General features: G+C 50.0%; 1 protein-coding gene and 1 long non-coding RNA gene across 20 annotated transcripts; one reads left to right on the top strand and one right to left on the bottom strand.

Annotated features, from left to right (window-relative positions):
• Positions 1-484: 484 nt before the first annotated feature.
• Positions 485-19,106, bottom strand: cica (capicua transcriptional repressor a). Of its 2 annotated transcripts, none has more exons than XM_088364571.1 (22): positions 18,910-19,106; positions 12,233-15,722; positions 11,736-12,003; positions 9,725-9,859; positions 9,490-9,637; positions 8,529-8,631; positions 8,271-8,453; positions 7,814-7,940; positions 7,585-7,733; positions 7,061-7,196; positions 6,895-6,977; positions 6,205-6,718; positions 5,964-6,073; positions 5,528-5,664; positions 5,183-5,375; positions 4,864-5,059; positions 4,649-4,779; positions 4,272-4,429; positions 4,051-4,202; positions 3,843-3,977; positions 3,615-3,740; positions 485-3,502 (listed from the first exon to the last, which is right to left on the bottom strand). In XM_088364571.1, the coding sequence occupies exons 2-22, from the start codon at positions 15,539-15,541 to the stop codon at positions 3,222-3,224; spliced, it is 6,774 nt and encodes a 2,257-aa protein (XP_088220697.1). In that variant the 5' UTR covers positions 15,542-15,722; positions 18,910-19,106; the 3' UTR covers positions 485-3,221. The 2 variants fall into 2 exon arrangements, with proteins under 2 accessions (XP_088220697.1, XP_088220698.1); XM_088364572.1 differs by lacking the exon at positions 18,910-19,106 and adding an exon at positions 16,334-18,274.
• Positions 2,176-17,820, top strand: LOC148380278 (uncharacterized). Of its 18 annotated transcripts, none has more exons than XR_015854829.1 (4): positions 2,204-5,685; positions 5,978-6,132; positions 6,949-9,864; positions 10,737-11,446. It is a non-coding gene; the product is annotated as an uncharacterized LOC148380278 (long non-coding RNA). The 18 variants fall into 18 exon arrangements; XR_015854833.1 differs by having other exon boundaries at positions 5,956-6,132; XR_015854834.1 differs by having other exon boundaries at positions 2,205-5,685; positions 7,594-9,864.
• Positions 19,107-19,478: the final 372 nt, after the last annotated feature.

Raw genomic sequence — 19,478 nt, 5'->3', positions numbered from 1 at the left:
CCAAAAAAGAAAGAAACATCTATCCAGAAAATAATTGTAACACTTTTACAAATAAAATTAATTTATTATTTAGACTTGATTTATTTTCCAGCTAATTTTCCGAACCATTACCCATCCAAATGTAGCTGAGATTCCCAAAATAGACAGATGCAAATCGCCTGTATAGGTCTATCCTCCCTCAGTGCAAAATTAAATAATATTCCGCCAAAGCTGAGGTCCCTGAATTGCTCCTTGATTGTAATGGTGGTCCCTTGGACGAAAAAAACGCAGCTCTACCACATCCGGGATCAGGTCGCGGAGGCAACAGCTTCAGCAAGGAAGCCCAAACTTCCCTCTCCCAAGTCACTTCTTCCAGCTCTTCCGGAATCTGGTCCACTCCGACCCTGAGATGAAAGTCGCTCTGACAGGGACCGCTGGGTGCGCGTATAAATCCAGATAAATCCATCAATAAAACACCAAGATTTCCAATCAAGTGGACAACGACTGGCCTTGTGTTAGATCTTTAATATTTTCAATATTTAGTTCTTTTTTTTCTTCTCCTGTCATCGTTTAGAAATATTGCACATGGTCAACATGCGTGCTTATGACATTGCACTCGCCTCACTCATCCTAAAATTCCTTTTCCAAGCACAATCATACAGTACACGCGCATGACAGACGTGCGCGCGTGTGCGTGTGTACACATACGTCTGTGCGGGTGTTTACATGCCATTGCACATGCATGCAGACGGGGCACATGGCAGCCCTGACCCCCATTTTCTCGGGGGATGTGATAGTCTTCTTTGACCCGCGTGTATCGGAAAGCCTGAATATACCGTTTGTATCGATCCTGAATGTAACTGATAACAGTCAACATGGCGGACAAAATAGTCGTGGCGACTATAAAAATACTGTCTAGCGTGAAAAATATAATTTTGTCCTCGGCTGTTGCTGCATGACGACAGGACGGGCGGTTGGTCGCTCATGTTTACACGCTACCTGCATGTGCCAAAACGTACACGCACACCCAAACACAGACCTAAAATGCACATATATGGAAAAAACACGGTGAATATATCTATATCTCTCTATGTATATTGATATATTTGTCTGTTTTTTTTTTTTATTATTTTCACACATCCAACGGTTTACAGAGAAATAAAAGCGATACCCATAATAACAATCACTACCCCTCCAAACTCTTCAGCAAAGAGCCACAAAGTGCTATTCAAATTGTTTAGACTTTTTTTGTAAAGTTACTCGCGATAATCTCTTCAACAACAACAACAACAATCGCGTCACTCATTTTGCTTTTTAGGCCATAGCTATAAGACATTACCAAGGAATATTAGGGCCACACTCAAAAGAAAACACATTATATAAGACTGCTGGGATAAAGTCGTAATGTTACGTCAGTAGTCATACAGCCCCGATTTTCATAAACTTACTTTTTTTTTTTAATCTGAGCAGTGTCAAAAAAGATTGAATGGAGACAACTTGCCTGTTCCAGCTCTGACATTCTCCCTTAAATTCTAGTCATTAAAGTATATTCTCATAAAATTGTGTTTTTCCTCGCTAAATGACTTTTTTTTCCTGGTTCTTTGGAGCATGGCGCTAATACCGCTTGGTAAGCTACAGCATCACGACGTTGCGCTCACTCACTCAACTGCGCTTCTTGTCATTCTCTATGGCACTGAGCCTCCCCAACCCCACAAAAAAACAACCCCCCCAAATTCCCCAGAGGAAAAAAAAAAAAAATTGTCCTATTGCACCATTTGATGGGAAAGGATAAAGTGTCGAGAAGAGTGGGAAGAGGGGAGGGCTCCAGAGACTGCCCTCCAGGGCTGGTCTAGGATCTGCTTTCCCTGAACTGAACCCAAACCAGAACCATCCTGAGCTACATAGCGCTTGACCCGGGACCAGTGCTTAAGGGCACTTTCTAACAACGCTTGAGAGAGAGGGAGGGAGGAGGAGGAGGAGGGAGGGAGGGAGGGAGGGAGGGGGGGGGCATTGATAACATGTGGGACAAGGTTATTGTCTGCTGGACAAAAACAATCTCTAAAAACAATACTTTCCTGATTGAACTTGCGGCACTCTCACGCGAGACGGCCCGCACGGATTGTGCAAACACCTGATTTCAACATGTTACAAAGAGACACAACGAAGGAAGGGGTGGGCGGTTAACCCCCCCTCCTACGAAAGTACATTTAAAATCAACATCCCCCATTCTAAGTCCAAAGTCTTTTTTTGTTGTTGTCAGTGGGATTTTCCTGACCTTATGCTGGAGAAGAAACACAAGCCACGAGAGAAAAACGGGCCACGGTAAAACGAGAACCAGAGAAAGCAAGGTCGTATCCGACGGCGGACATTCCCACATGTGGTTACGTTTTTTTTTTTTTCTCTGACATCTGCTTGCTGCTTTGCATATGAACTTTTTTTTTTTGGCTGGGAGTTCAACCTTCCATCCAGCTTGTGTCAGACAACAATCTCTTTCGGGGGTGCCCGTGTGCCCAAACGCGCAGACGGATGAGGGTTCACTTTTCCGACACGGCGACGACGGAAGGTGCAAAGATTGGTCACAACGGAATCACGGAGAAATCTCTCGTTTTGTCCTTACAATCGCTGACTAAAGTGTGCAGGGGGGGGGGGGGGGGTGGCGGGCATGGCTTGGTCACGGCGCACACGCCGAACTGACTGCATGTGTCGGTGCTTGTGTGTTTGCTAAGTGTAGGTGTGTGTGTGTTTGTGTGTGTGTGTGCAGCATCAAGGGGCCGTGGAATATCAGTGGAGGTCGTCGGGGTTGTGGTTTTGCGTCCAGACCCACTGTGCTGAGGAGTGGACGGACGATGAGGTCAAGTCAATGGCAACTGAGGGCTGGCTGACAAACAGCTAAACTGCATTTGCACAAGAGCAAGTGACAAAGTGCCTTTTTTTTTTTTGTGTGTGCATGTGGCCCTGGGTGGCAGCTCCTGGCTGCTGCCATCCAAGAGTAACAGTCTGATGTGTCAGCATCGTGCTGAAGATTACATCTGCACAATGGTGTGTGTGTGTGTGTGTGTGTACCACAGAGCTCGTGTCCCGACTACAAAGTTCGGCACAAATGTGCCAAGGGCAGACCTGGGCGCAGAAGTACTAATATTGAGTATTTTTTGTCACCGTTGTTGTGTTGAAGCCACATTGTCTGATTTTTTTTTCCCTGCCCAGGTCAGATTAAGAGAAAGCATGACCTGCATCCTGACTTACTAGAAACCTTCTCTTTTGGGCTCCTCCATCTTGCGGACTTTGTCGTCCGGATGTTCGGCTCCTCCTCCTCCCGAGTCCTCCCGCAGTGATGTGTTGAAGGCCGAGGAGCTTTGGGCCGGAGCGGGACTGCCGGCTTCGACCGAGTAGCCGCCGGCCTCCAGAGTTCCCGGGGTGGCGGTCTGCATGATCTTCTGGCGGACTTCGCGGATCTTCAACTGCAGGCACACCTTGGTTGGGAAGGTGTCTGCGTAGCGGGCCTGGAAGGCCGCCGTGGCCTGAGCTGCAGGGAGGAGGTCAAGGAAGTGATCAATTTTCTTTGAATGCTAAAGACAAGCCCAGGCTTTTAGAAGTGAGCCATTGCATGTCACGGAGTGTTTTGTGTCTTGGCTCACTTGAGGGGAAGAAGCCATGTTCCTGAAAGAGCTGCATGACAAGTGCCCGCCGCTGGTCCAGAGTTCTACGCAGGGACGAGAAGGGTACCCGGTCCAGGTCTCCGAGGAGATCCTCTCCCTCCATGCCTGTCGGGGGGAGGGGGTGGTGGTGTTAGGGTTGTTTCAACGGTTGGAGTGTGGACATCAAATGGAGGAGCTCTGATCTGCTGTTGGCCACCTCGCTCCCACCTGCTCTGTCAAAGGTGAAAATATCGCCCTCGCACTTGGCGGCACTTTTCGGAGTGTTGGGCTCCGAACTGCAGCTAGAGAGGCGGCGGGTCTTCCTCCTCGGCGAGCTCGGGTCTTCAGCGGCTGGCTCTAGTTCTTGATGGACCAATGAAGGATGTAATGAGCTGAACATTTTGCGATAGTAGAAGGACAATCCAAGACATGTTACCGGTGGAGTTGCGCCTCTTCTTGCGGTAGCTGCCCAGGATGGCTCGAGGGGACGTGGCCAGACTCTGCAAGGTGGGCGAGGGGAGCACCTCCGCCGGGTTGAATTCGGGGAGCTCTGCAAAACGCTCCTCAAAGTACGTCTCCGACAATAGCCTGCGTGGAGAAGCGAGTGAGTGAACACGTGCGTGCCACGAGAAAGCCCATGCTTCGGTCGGCGCTCACTTGTCGTGAGAATCGGGCGTCTTTTTGAGCGGCGGAGGGCGGAACTTGATCCTCTTGGAGGACGCTGCTGGCTCTTTTTCAGCAGTCTGATGCGGCGGGGGATCTAAACCTGACGATGGAGGCTGAGGAGGAGCCGGAGGTGGCGAATGAGCTCCGACCTGAGACGAGAAAAGAAGGGGAGAATTATTGAGTGAAACTCTTCTTGGTTAATTATCTAGGTGTGCATTATATTGCCTCCCGGTGGCCAAAGCGCTTACAGCAAAGTCAATGGGCAGTGAAGCATGAAGAGTGTTATTTTTCTGATTCTTTTTAAACATAATTTTAAAAAAATCTACTTCTATAATAATTTTTAATTTTACAAATCAATTTACAATCACCTCTTTCTCTTTGTCCAATACTTGATCTCGTTTGTCATCCCTGCTTTCCTTCATCTTTTCCTCACTCGCTTCGTTCTCCTCCAGCTTGACACTTTCCTCCTTGATGAACCGACTTACGTCGTCTTGTTTTTCTGCAAGAGGTGAAAGATGTCAGACTTGAAGACCCACCACCATTGGTGCGACTCGTCCACTGCCGCAGCGTTGAGCATCGTGACCTCCAATCTCCTTGTCGTCTTGATCTCCTTCCACCTTGATGTCCGGCTCGCTGAGCTCTTTCTTCAGATCAACTTCCGTCGCGGAGGAGGGCTTGGCCACATCCGAAGCATTTGCAGCGGGAGATGTGGTTGTCATGGTGACCAAGCCGGACGCTAATGAAGCGGTAGGGCCGGCGGGGTAGATGGTAGTCAGAACCTGATGAGACAATTAACAGTCAGTGGACATTAAGCTAGCAAAAAAAAATACATATTTGTTTAAGAAACCACAACTGGTAGTGACAATTTAACTATATGTCGCTTTTTGCTTCCTGGTCTTTACCTGCCGGGTAGTGGTGGGGGCCAGGGTAGTCTTGGAGGTCGGCGCCAACAGCGGGTGCCCGGCTGGCGCGATGGCAGTGAAGCCTAATGTGGTCAGAGGAGACGAGAGAAAGGCAGCGCCCGGCAACGGCGGCACCTGGGCTTGTTGGGCGATCGTCGTGGTAACGCCCGGACTGGACTGGACGTAGGTAATCCTGCGGGCAACATGCTAGACTTTGAGTGTTGACGCTAAAGAGAAACAAACGTGTTAGCGTTAAAGCAATGAGGTTATTGCTTTGGCTCTATCTGGTGGATTTTCACAGTTAGCACGCTAGTGGCAAAATAAAGACGCTCAGGTAATCTTGACCTGGTGGGCGGCGTGGTCAGGAGGAGGGTCTGTGGGGGCACGCTGCCGGGAGCCATCACTGTAGCCATGGAAACAGGAAAGGCGCTCCCAGGGTGAACGCTGCTTTGGACCACTGGCATGGGAGAAATCTGAATGATCTGCAGCAAGCATGGCAAGAAGTAAGTACACCACATACAAAAACAGATGCATGGAAATTCAACATAATGTTTGGATATTTTTTCAGCTTTTTAAAGCCACCTCCTTTTGTTTTTTTCCCCAGCTTTCCACAAATTTAATTGATTTTCCAACAGAGTTCTGTATTATTTCCTGGCTATATTTTGCTCCAATTGGTTCACCATGAATTGAATGTATCTAATAAAAATTGTAAATAGTCAGAACTTTTACATTTGAACATGTTTTGCTATTATTATTCGTCCCTCCATATGGAGACTCCCACCTTGTTTCCTGCAGCGGGGCCATTTTGCACAGGAAGAGGCGGCGCCAGCAAGGAGACGGGTGCATGTGGAGGTGTTGCCATGGGAACCGGCATCTTACTCTGCAGCTGGGCTTGAATTGAGAGAGAAACAGCGAGGAAGACATGAATGGAAGCTATACTGAAGCAACAGGTGGGCGGGGAGCATCGACACAAGGGTGGGGGCCAAATGTCATTTTCTTATGAAAGGCGACCAGCGTCTCACCTCTGCTTCCCGTCATTCCCGCCCCCGAGTGCGGCGTACCATTGGCCGACGGGGGCGTGTCAGTGGGCGCAGATCCTGCTTGCTGGTAGGTGAGCTCAGGCGGAGAGGGGGTCTGGGGGGCTGGCAGGATATACTTGCCAACACTAGCGGAGGGTGGAAGGACGGGGGAAGTTGTGGCGGTGGGTCTAATTACAGCAAGAGGGGGCGCCAAAGAGCCAGGGGAGGCCCCTGCAGTGATTGGCAGCTGCGTCCCTGCAATCAGGAGGGCGGCTTTCTTATCTCGCAGTGGAGAGCCAGGGGTGACCATGCCCTCGACGGGACGCAGCGCAGCCTGGGTGACGGGCGTGGAGCCGCCAACTGGCAAGGAGGCCGCCCCTCCACTTTCTCCTGCAACGGAGCCGCCCTCAGTGTCCTCCTCTGCCGCATCGACGCACATCTTTCTCTCGCACTCGTCGTGAGGGGCGGGAGGCGAGGGGGAGGCGAGGGAGGAGTGAGCCAGAGGCTGGAAGCCAGGCTGGCGGCGAGGAAGATAGGCACAGATCAAAAGAAAAAGTGGAAGATTGTACACTCTCTTCCTTTTCTCCATGGCGTTTGCATAAAGTTAGAATGCGTATCAAGTTTGCTTGAAGCGTGGTGAGATGGTCCTAAAATAATCTCCATTTCTCGATTCTCATTTTTTTCACTGTGTACCTGGCCATCGGTCTCATCCTCATCGCTGTCCGTCACTCTCTCCTTACACTTGAGGTCAATGGAGCCTTCACGACACGGGTCCCCTGAAGACAGATGCCGCATACATTTTACTTCAACAAAATAATTTGATTTTTTTCCTTTAATGACAACGTGGAGGCCCACTCACCCATGACATCGTCATCCCCTTCTTCCTCACAGATGACCATACGTTCCTCGTCACTGGTGACATCCTCGCTAGCACCGCCGTGATGGTGGGATGATGGCGGCAGTTGCCGGTTGCGTAAAAAAACAGGCCCGTCATCCTGAGCAAACCAAAATAAGATTTTACAGTCCCTTGAAGCGGCACACAATATATACGATCTATAGACATCAACATTATGGAACGTTTCTGATTTATTTGGTTGTAGCTGCAGTTGCTAGCTCGCAGCAGACGTGAACTCATTGCCTCCGAGAGGAGCCGGGCTCTCCCGCCCTGTGCGGTTTGCCGTCTAGCGCACTTCAAAGGCATTGAAAAGCACAAAGATGTTTTGCGATCACACAAAGACTCTTTTAGCGGCGTGAAGGACACATAGCAGCTGTGGGCGCACACGCACTCACACACACACACTCTTGTGTTGTTTACATGGTCCGTGTTCACACTTTTGTTCCGGCGAAGAGATGATCGCACACAAGTACGCGAGCGTCTCCCACCTTCTCTAGGCTGTGCACGCCACTGTGGGAAAAAGCTCTGGGACGGGGTTGCTGGCCGCCGAAAGCCCCCGCCGCTTGGCGCTCGCCTCCGCAGTTCCACGGCGAGCTCAGCAGCTTGCCCTCCAGCGCCTGAGACTCCAAATGCGGATCTGGCGAGAAGGAACTGCTGCTGAACTGCCGTTCAACTCCTGCTCATGTAAAATTCATTCAATGGCACAGCCCTTCCCACCTATGGTTTCGGACATGCTCCTCTCCCGTGCCTCCTTGGGGGCCCCGCGGCCGTCAGACAGCGACTTCCTGCGGTCCTTGTTGCACCACTTCCAGTCGGGATGGGCTCGGAAGTGGGCCTCCTTCACCTGCCATGAAGAGAACGCTGAAAATATCACAAATACAGCCCGGACCTTTTTTTGTGTTCAGAATGAATGCTAAATGGGAATCGGCACACAATTGCTGCCAAGTCTAGTATAGTTCAAGTAGACTTTCCCTGACTCACCTTGCTTTATAAACCCAGGTACAGTTAGTTCCTTGGTTCTAGTTAGTTGTTGTTAGCTGAAGATATTTAGCGACAAACCGTTCAGAATGACCCGATCTATGAGGCCTGGCTCATCCAAGCAAAGGTGACATTTCAGTACGCTTGGTGCTAAAAATAGCTCACTGATGTAATGCGGTTAAATCGTTTAGCTGACCTGGAAGGCCAAGTCGTGGTACTGCTGCTTCTCGTTGGGACCCAAAGCGTACCACCACTCGCCCAGGATCTTGCTGACGGTTCGGTTGTCCTGATTGGGGTGTCGCTGGTGCACCAGAGCCCGGTGGCGCTTGCTGAAGATCATGAAGGCGTTCATGGGCCGGCGGATGTGGTCTTTCTCCCTCTGGTGAAAAAAATAAAATTGGATCATCTGCTGAATGGTTCGGTGACAATTTTGGAGTCACGACGATAGACTGACCTTCCTTTCTGCGTCCTTTGGGAGGGCGCTGAGGGACTGCGTGCGTCTCTTGGCGGTGCCACGCGAGGGCGATGTGTTGTTGGCAGCAACGCCGGGGGAGAAGCTGCAGTGCCAAGAAAGAAACAACTTTTGCATGATTAAAAATAGAGACAAGAGTTTGAATTTTTTTTGAAGAAGAAAAAAAGATGTAGCCTAGTGTCCAACAGACAACTCATTAGGGAAAAGCTCATTAGCCGATCAAAGCTGGGCGTTATTATCCAGATGAGAAACCTCTTTTTCGACTTCGGCTGCTGCATTGGCCGATATTAGCTCGTGTACCTAATGAAATGGCCGGTGATGTAACGTCTGCAGCCATGGCAACGCCTCAGCAGGAGTGACTGAATCAACAGGCGAACGACACCTGAGCCGTCCTGTCGAACCGCGTGCTAAAAATGCTAAGCTTAGACAAACATTTTGACTTTGCACTCTGTCCAAAGTCAGACGAGGAGGAAGCGCTTCTTTTTGTGGGCGACGGCGGCTTTTTATGAGCGCGACGACCCTGAAACATTTCTTTGACAAAAAAAAAATGCACGCTACAAACCAGACAGCCTGTCTGAGTCAGCGTGAAAGAGCAAAAACAGAATCAGACGTGATGAAGAGCGCAGCCAGCAAGCAGTGTGTGTGTGTACTGTGCGCGCACTCAGACACACACACACACACACACACACACACACACACACACACACACACACACACAAGGACGGCATCGCGCCATTTTAGTGGCACACTCAGACGAGGCAGATTTCACAACACTACACGTGTGTAAGAGGAGCATCCTTGAGAGGGCGAATAAGTGGTGCTTCCATGGGGCACATAGATCCGTTCCACCAACACTACTTCCTACACCACGACCACTTGAGCATTCTCATTTCTGACTTCATAAATTTACCTGTTTTTGCAACATTCAAAATATTGTACTCACGGGTCGTCGGTGTCGCTCTCAGTCTCGCTGTCGGCCCCGCTCCTCTCGGCAGGTGCGTTGTTATTGGTCGGAGGCGGACGCGAAGGTGATGCCCTCTCCGGGTCGAGGGGTCGCCCGTCGCCCACCAGGGCCACGCCGCAACGAGGCTCTGAAATGTCACAAAATGTTGCCGTTTTGTCCTTGGAAAAAAAATTCTCATAAATCACTCATTTTAAATTGTTGCTTATTTTCATACCTTGGCTTTGATTGACGAGCTGTTGGCCGTCGATGGCTGGCGGGGCGGCCGTACCCGGTTGGCTGGGCTCCAGGAAAGGGACGAGCGAGTGCCAAGGGAAGACGGGCACAGAGCGAGGCTCCACGTTGGTCCACACTGGTGTACGTTTGCACAAGGACACACACACACACACACAAAAAGAGAGCGGTCATTGCCTCATTTTTTTTCAAGGAGGAAGAGTTCAAAGGAGGACAGAATGCGACGGACTGATTTTGCACAGATTGCATCACTTTAGTCTTTGAACACCATTTCATAATAATAAGACAACTTTCTTGATGGTCAAAATGTATCGCAGCAAGACTCCTACACAATTTATGTGGCGTTAAGCAAAACAATGCACAACGAGCTCACACGTTGAAGTCACGGCGCTGCCGAGTTGTCACTCTTGCCGCCACCCGCCTCACTTCCTGCTGATGCCAATGCGGCTGCTCTATATTTAGATTGAGGAGGAATCTCAGCCGCGGGGGCCTCTGCCGCCTCCTGTTTGTTTTTATATGAATAAAGCGAAGCCCCACTGTAGCGCAATTCATTTTAGTCTGATGCCAAAATTGGGCCCATTTAGTGTGACAGCACGTTGCAGCATCGTACAGGAACAAGTCTGAACATGACGTCTGTGCTCATTTTTAATCGCCATTTGCGTGAGACCGGGGTTTGCCACGAATGACTAAAATCTGTGACTAATTCAGACGCCTGATTAAAACGGCTTGTAATTGAGTACAGATACCAGAAGAGGGTAGCAATGTGATTTATTCCCTATTAAACTGGCTGCAGTCTGCCAAAATTGAAATCAAAGTTGGAAAAATAATATATTTCTGCGTATTTCCTCTTCTGCAGAAGGATCACTAAATGTTTAATGTTGAAAGTCTGGTTGAAAATGTAGGATTTTAAAACAATCTTGATTTCTTTGTGTCAGTTCTGCAGGAAACCTCATAAATGGTTGCCGGTACTGTATAATCCTTTTTTTTTTTTTAAGGCACAGCGGAGGCGACGCTACGCTACAAAGGCAGGTGGCTGGCGGCCGTGCGAAGGATGTGTGCGAGGGCGTTAGCGCTGGGCTAATCAGCAAGTGCGCTAATTCTTCCAACAAGTAACCATGACAACACGCCAGCCGTAGAGCGCCACGGCTCCGTTTTCAGTGATCAGACACACTCTGTGCCCTCTCTGATTGTGCGCGTGTGCGTGAACGTCCTTGTTGCACTCCGCGCTGCATGTCTAGACACGTCAATATTTTCACCCTTTGAGAGTTTCACTCATACTCCTTATCTCTTACACGCACACACGCTGGTATAAAGGGCAACACCCCTGGCACGCACGCACGCACACACACACACACACCTACTATGCATGGCAGCACGCATTCGAGACAAACAACATAATTACTTGTAATATGCAGCAAGGGTGGAGTGAGTGATCAGTACAAATCATTTCGGTAGTAGTTGAATTAGTTGCACTTAATCTGACATAACCAGCTTTTGTAGTGCAAGAGAAGTTAAAGTGCATCCTTCACTTTTGAGTAATAATTAAACAGGTTTATAGATAAACATCCAACCAAGTAACATGTAATTCCTACTGTTTTTCAGATTAAATAATCCTTAATAATATATTTTAAACACACGCTTTCGACACGCTACAAACAATACCCAAATGAACCGTGACCCGATAAAGTGCCAAGTTTAAATAATTAAAGAAACCCAAAATGACAAAAAGATATTCTGCAACTTAGTTATTCCATTTGCATTTGGCCATAGTGCGTGTTGTCATGGCAACAGTATGTGATTAACACCTCCCTTATCTCAAACAATGTGCCCCCAGACAATCACGTTGCCAAAATGCATACGCACGAGAAAAAAAAAGTTTCATAAAGAGACCAAAGCGAAGCGCCGATGTGAAGTCAAACAATGACAAACAGCAGACGTAAGAGGAGAACGAGAGAGAAGAAATTAACAAACTGCTTTCGGTACAAGTTCCTTACCCGTGCCAGGTCGTCCCATGATGATCTGCTTGCGCGGTGCGGGGTGTGATTCGGCGGGCAGAATGAGCGGCAGGAGGGCCGTGGGTGTTGGGTGGCACGCTACCGGCTGTGGCAAGGCCCCACCTGTGACCTCCTGGTGCCCCTCAGGCTTCCTCTCCCTGCCACCGGATCCTGACGAGGACAGGATGGGGCCCGCGGTGGTCGTCGCTGACCCGGCAGCAGAGGAACTTGAGAGGGCAGCATGGCCAGCTGAGGCCGGGGTAAGGGACTGCACAATGGAAGAAGAAACTGGATGAGAGGCAAGACATACCGTTGACTGGTTGCCAGTCAAAGTCAGGCAGGGTACTACATGCAGACAAAAAAATGATGCCAGTCAATGCCAAGGCACATATTTTAAAACCCTTTGACAATGGAAACAAAAACAAGCCAGAGAGAACTGCTTAGTGGAATGAATTCAAGTTACCATAAAAATAATAATAATAAATTATGTTTCTTACCGAGCTGGACGTGACCAGGACTAGGGCTGATGCAGGGTTACGCAGGAGAACAGCACCATTGGTCGTGGCTCCGTTTATGGGAACAGGAGCTTGCAGGCCTGGGGGGACCGCGTGTTGGGCCTGGATCAGCTCCCTGGGTCGACTCCGCTCCCGTCTTGCGAGGAGGCTGTCGGAAAACTTGGCCAGGGGGACGTCAGGGTTGCGGACAATAACTGGAGAATCCCGCAGGGGCACGATGCGCCGCGGAGAAGGTTCCTGGGGTAGCGGGGAAGGGGGCGTGGGAGAAACCAGCATGGGTGGGGGAGTGGACGCGGCGGATGATGGGGGACGACTGGTGGCGCTTCGTGGGCGTGGGAAAGTCAGCGAGGAAGGGGTTGTGGGTTGACTCTGGGGCGAGAGGACTCTGAAGGCAGCAGGTCCGAGGTTCAACTCACCCCCGACACCTCCCCCTACAGTCACCATTTGCTGTTGCTCTGGTTTGGTCTGGTAGTCATGGACGGCTGGCAGTGGAGGAGGCGGGTGACTGTCCAGCTTTCTCTTGCTGGGACTCATGGGCACTGTAAAAGTGAGGTTGGTCTGACAAGTGGGCACAATGCCCGAGAGGTGGCGTTCCCGTTCTGCTCCCAGGGTGCCCAATTTTGTGCCACTTAGCTGGCGATGGCGCCGTGAGGAAGGAGCGGTGATGGGACTGAAGTTTGCCGGGCGGAAGCCAAAGTGTGGTGAGGGAGATGGCGAGGGGGTAGGGGAGAAGGGGGACTGGTTGGAGATGGGCGAGTACGAGGGTGTGCCCGAACGGGAACCACCCAAGGAAACCAGCATGGTCGCTGCTTCACATTCGTCAAAGTCAAAGCGGGAAAGGTCCTGGGGGAGCAGGGAGGGCAGTACCAGACGGGGCCGGGAGTCTCCTCCACGACTGCTGGCCTCGCTGCTTTCCCGGGAAGTCTCATCCCAGTCAAACTCGGAGCTGGCTCGGCCGCCGCTTAGTCGTAAGTCTGACGGTGTCAAGGTCCCTGTACTGCTGGCTCCTCCTCGCTCCCGGATCCCCCCGCTGGCTTCCATTTCCTTGGTCCTCATGGAGAGGTGTCTGGAGCAGTATCCTCGGCGCTGGGATTCTTTGGAGCAGCCTTCGCGGGAGCACAACCTCCTCCACTGCTTACCGTTGAATTTCTTACGAATGCCCGTAGGCGTGCAAACTACATCTCCCTTCTTGTACTTCTGCTGGGCGGCTGTCAGTGGGGTCCGCGAACGTGAAGATGAGGAGGAAGTGGAACCTGATCCAGAACCGCCACCTCCACTGGATGAGCCACCACCTGATGCTTTCTCCACTCTGGAGGTGGACATGCTGGACGACATAGGGGGCAGAGGCGGGAGTTGTGCCGTGGAAATAACAGTGGTACTGGCTGCCACGGCTGCCACGGCCGGGTCCAGACCGAGCAGGACCGGGGAGGGAGGTGGGTGAGGGTTTAGGGCAAGGTGGCCAGAGGGAATTCCAATTCCCTGCACCACTGACAGGTGAGGATTGAGGTAGCCGGGTGGGGGCTTAGAGACAATATGGCGGTGCTGAGGAACTGCTATAGGTTTGGGTCCCGGTATAAGTGCTCCCATGGGGACCATGTTGAAGCGGGACACCTCCATGTCTTCCTCGGGGGTGAGTGGCATGTACGAATGATGTTGCTGCTGTTGCTTTGCAATCATCTCCCTTTCTCTTTCCTGCTTTCTTTGGAGATCCCTCTCTCTTCCAAGATCTTTTTCAATGTCCCACTCCCGGCCGGGAGCCAGGCTGAGGACTGAGGCCGGTGTGATTGAAGTGGTAATGCTGTGTCCTGCTGTAGAGGAGACAGGAACCATGGGAGGGTACACCCTCCCCAACAAGGATCCGACAACCGGTGTCATCCCCCGGCTGAGACGACATACCTCCTGCTCCACGTCCATCTCATCCCTGTCTTCCGGCGCCATTTCGTTATCTCGAGCACCTACTTCTGTCTCTCTTGCTGGTAAGCCCAGGTCCCAAGGTGGCACCAGGAGACGAAGTGTTTGCCTGGACACCCACACGGCCTGGGTGGCTCTAGCAGCTACCCTGTCATCCTCATCCTCATTCAGAAATGAAGCTTTCTCCTCAGACAATAGAACACGGTAGCAATTCACCACGGCTGGGTGAGTATCCACCTGAGTCACTAGGCCTTCCCGGTACCACTGGCCCTTGGCGCCTTCCTCGCTGCTGAAAGGCACACAGACGCGGGTGCCGAGCGGAATAGGGTGCACGCCGGGCGGAGGGGCATCGAGGATGATGTCTACAATCTCCGGGTGGCTGATGTGTCGATAAGGATAACGGCAGAGTGTTTTCTCCCCATTCAGTTGCACCTCCAGGCTTCCGTATTCACTGTTGACTCGACGGACCACACCGGCGCAGAACATCAAGTTGGAATTTTGCCCGTCGTTTCTTCTTTCAGCTCCTCTACCCTGGAGCTGACGGGCCAGGACTCGCTGATTTTTGAGTCCCTTGGCCAGGGCGTCAGAGAGCGAGTCAGGGAGACTGCAGGGCGGGCGTGAAGAAACATCTGCGACCACCTCCAGGTCTCCTGAGTGCTCACTAGCCGTGTCTGTGGAGGAGCAGCGGGGCAGAGGACTGGGCGACACTTGCTCTACATCCCTGACCACCTCTGCCACTCCTGGCCTTTCCCGTTCCCCTCGTAGTGACAGGATAGGCGGTCCCGGGGAACAGTCCTGATGTGGTTCTCTGCCATCTGCCATCAGGCCCCGACCATTGCCATCAGGGTGTGAAACACTTATGGGACTACCTGAACGTGATGACCCCTGGTTCAGGGCTCCGCCGCTTACAAGAGGAGGGGGGGTCCTGGAGGCAAGGTGACCGTCAGGAAAGATAGAACAGTGTTCAGATGTGTACTTTTTCTTGGGAACACGGGTCTTAAAGGTGGCAGTTTTGCGACTGGACGTGGGATTGGGGCTGCTGTTTGCGCTTGGTGTGCTGCTGTTGCTGCAGCTGCTGGCATTGCTGTCACTGTGGCTCCCAGCACTCAATGCCGAATGTCCAGATTGATCGTCGGACGATGCGAGCAATTTCCCAGAGTCAATGACAAGAGATTCTCCGTCAGAAGAGTCCCGGGCTCTGACTGGGTCGGAGGACTCGGACTCTGATGAGAAAAAGAAGTGATCTTGGCCTTGCGTGGTTCTGTCTTGGTTTTCATCAGAGTCTCTTTTCTCACCACCTTCGGGGGCCTCGCTAGCACCCCGCCGCTTTCCCCCTTTGGCTCGGGTGGAGGGGGGGGAACGCTTTTTGATTGGCTTCATCTTGTCATGAAGCTTGGCTTTCCTCTGGACAAGACAGTCTCTCCGTTCTTGCTTGGGTCTCCTCTGTTCACCCCCCCCCTCCCCTGAACTGTTTCTTTAGTTAAGTCTTTCGGGGCCCCTCGCTGTCATCGCTTCTCCACCGGGTGACCTCTTCATTTGCCACTGTTTTATTCCAGAGATGCTGAAAGACAGGAAGAGCCAATCATAATTTGTACAATTATCCATAACTCTTTTTCTTTCTTTCTTTCTTTCTTTCTTTCTTTCTTTCTTTCTTTCTTTCTTTCTTTCTTTCTTTCTTTCTTTCTTTCTTTCTTTCTTTCTACCTGGTGCCATTCACACAACAAATAATAATTTTGTGTTGTGCTAACCCCAGAACACACACCGGATGGTAAATAAATTTGTGAGCCCACTGAGACGAGATTCTAATGTCAATACAACGATTCTATTTAGTGGCTCTGCCGTCGATTTTTTAGACTGTAAAATATGTCAAGCTCGAGAAATCCGAGGTACATGTTCGAGACGGGTGCTTCGGAGCTTTTCTCCCTCTAAATTGCTCTCTTCCTCGCAGACAAACAAACAGCGTTTAGCAGTAACGCTCAGATAAAATCTTTTCTATCCTTCTGGCCTTCGCACAGCAAAACTCTCGGCACCAACTTGAAAGAAACGCAGAATCGTCTCGTCTTCGTTTCTGGCTAATGTTTAAGCGGCTATTGATGAACTGGCGTAGTAATGACTGTGACTCATTGACACTTTGATAAAACAGCAGGGTGTTACATAAGACGTTGTACTCACATGACAATACATCCATACAAGGCGGCTAGCAGACGAAACAATTTTGAAGCGGCAGCAGTGGCTGAAGTCAAACATGGACGAGCACTTTGCAGTTTGCCCGGACAAGTCTGCCTACTCGCTCGCACTCTCTTTCACACACACTGCATTTTATCCGGGGAAGCAGGGGCGGGGGAATTCCTTGTTCGCTCGCATAGTCAAACCCTCCCTTTCGCTCTCTGTCTTGAACACCCTCCACCCACCCTCATCCTCACTCCTTCCTCCTCTTCTGCGGCGACCTTTATCTGTTGACTGTATTGCAAAGCCGAGTCAATACGCCCCATCTAACTTCATTTCCTGTGGAAGAGCATTACCTAACTTCCCCTTTTTACTTGATTCCTCCTTTTTTTTCTCAGACTCTGTCATGCGTGACCGCATCTCCTATTGATTCGGTCTCGTCATTCACATTCGGAAGGGACTCGTCCTAAAAGCTTCCGCTCAAAATAATAAAATAAAAATCAGATTGATTGGACGAGCAACTATTTAATTTGTTTTGCTCCTCTGGTCTTTGTTGCCTCAATTTGTGCAGTCAGGAGTTCAACTGTGCATCTTAACCCCAAAAGTACAAAACCAAAACGAAAGGCCGTAATGAAACATCTCACCATGTCGAGAGCGGTCGGTCCGAGCGGAAAGTCAAGACGAGCACTTTAAAACCATCGACGCTGAAAGCGCCAAAACCAACAACACATAGGATGGAAAAGAGTGACATCACTCCTCATTGTTTGTTAGAGTGACGAGACATTGATGTGTGTTGTTGGGGTCCGCATGGGGGTAGTAAGAAGTCCAAGTCCATTAAAAGAGCATGACGGGACCACTGAGGTTTGTTGCTTGTAAGGCGGAGCAACAATTGGAGTCATGTGACCAATGATAACAGACTGAAACAGGCGTTTATACACTTGCACGACAAGTAAATTTAAACAATTTTTGTTTGTTGAATTTGGTTTCTTTTTGTTCTTGTTCCCTAAAAATGTTTGAAAAAATGACAAACAATTATGCTAGTAGGCTGACGATATCTTTCTAAAGTCTTGGTCAACCGGATTAAAGACCCTGGTAAGCTGTTCCACATCCCCCGGGCCATACTTTTCCTACCCCATTCTAAGAAACGGTTCTTAAAGGTTTTAAGATGGTGACATTTTGACCCTGAACAGATTATTTCTCTCATTTCCTTTAGGTAAAATATCGGGAATGAAACACCAGTCTGTCCATTTTTTACGACATTCATCTGTCCACATATGAGGGGATGTTTGGAGCCTGTCTATTTACAATGCACATAAGCCATGCCGCTGTGTGTACGGGGGGAAGAACTAAGTGAGTAAAAGGATTATTACAGCTGGGCCTGCATAGAGTGGAGCTTGTTTACTCACACTTCAGCAAGTTGAGACTGTGGAGAAATATTGTAGGACGACTTTGACTTATTGAGTGTTTGTTGTTGAATTTCTGGAAGGTTTATATAACAATTGATGTTTCACTATGACAGAGTGGACATTGGTGTCTATTGGTAGCATTTCGTGAGCACGTGGTAGACGTTCACTCAGCATCGCCATTTGGTTACTAAGGTGACCGAATGTATTGTTCAAATATATTTCACATCATATTTTAAAATGACAGAGTGGACACTTTGGCAAATGTTAGCATGAAATAAGCAAATGACCATTTTTAAAAAACATGGGGGAAGGGCCTTGAAAAAATAATCACGTTAAATCGCAATTGCATCATAAAAAGTTCGGCTCTAGTTTTCACGTATATTTGGCGAATTAGGATCATTCTACCCCATACAAACAAACTCGACTATTATAAAAGCAGCGAGTGACTAAGTGAATGTTTGTGGTGCCTCTTTTGTGCAAGCTTGACAACATGCATGCACGCATGCAGGCTGGCCGAGCAGGCCCGGACTGCATGCACACATAAAACACACACGCGCACGCACACATGCTCACACACAAGGCCGCAAGGAAATCCTGATCCTGCTATCCCTCAAAGTGAGTGCGAGCTTCTGCCGCGTACCCTTATTGACACCCAAAATTTCGAAACGCCCAACAACAAGACGTGCAAGTGGATTAAAAGTGTCAGCTCGGACGCATCTGAAAGTGACAGCTGTGTGAAATGACAGCTGAGGCCTCCAGCACAACTTTGCACGCACGCACGTCATCATTTGCCCCATTGGAAATGTTTTTTCTTCTTCTTTCTAACATACATTTCGACGACAAGGCCCCTCGACAACCTCCAACATCCCGCTCCTCCCTTGCAGTCAGTCGTGATAAGGACACTCTTTCACGCTAAAGTCGCACCCGCCGGTGCAGTTTGTTAGTTATGACGTTGGATTTATTTCTAGTGGAAAACTTTGAGCCAGGCTCACTATGTCGAGACGCACCGCTCCCTTTTTCCTCTCTCCCCCTCCCTTTCCTCGCCTCCCCCTTCCACGCACACGACAAGCTCGTCCAAGCATAAAATAACGCAGGAAATGATAATAAGAATAAACAGGAGAATGTTAGCGGCACGCGGCAGCGCTGCAGGAGAAGCTTTAGTTAGCTTACACTCACCGCGCGGCTATTGTGGTCGAGAGCCCGGCTGAGTCCGCGGGTGAAAATAGGACAAGGGAGGCCGCTCCGGTCGTCCGCCGCTGCCAGTCAATCGTCGCTCATGTTTCTCCGGAGAGGCAACTTAAAATGAGGCGAGAAAAAAAACTACTGGCCCTGTACATTCTACGCTACAGTCGCAAAATGGTGAATGGAGACCCCGAAGCCTTGACAACCAACAAGCTCGGCCAATTGCATCGCGCGGACGTTTACAGTAGCCAATGGCAGTACGAGGAGATAGGTGAGGGGCGGGAGAAGATAGGAAAGTAAATTTGATTGACGGACTGAGAAGGCCAATGGTGGTGTGGGAAAACTCGGAACAGCTGTTGGGAGACCGAAGAAGCGCTGACCTATCCGATGCTTCTGTGGGCGTGTCTATGCGGAAGTGGCGGCGTGTCGCGTATTCACTATTTTTTAAAGGAGTCTTTTTTTTTTTTTTGCTTTTAAGCCACTAAACACGCAATAGACAGGAATAAAAAAAGGTAGAAGAAACAATTGTTTTTAGAACATAGCTAAAATGTCAGTTCATCCAG

This window comes from Syngnathus floridae, chromosome 21 (genome assembly GCF_059516105.1).
Source record: "Syngnathus floridae isolate MCC-2025c chromosome 21, RoL_Sflo_1.0, whole genome shotgun sequence".
In the NCBI taxonomy this organism is placed as follows: domain Eukaryota; kingdom Metazoa; phylum Chordata; class Actinopteri; order Syngnathiformes; family Syngnathidae; genus Syngnathus; species Syngnathus floridae.
The sequence above is the reverse complement of the archived record's forward strand: the minus strand, read 5'-3'. Positions and strand labels throughout refer to the sequence as shown.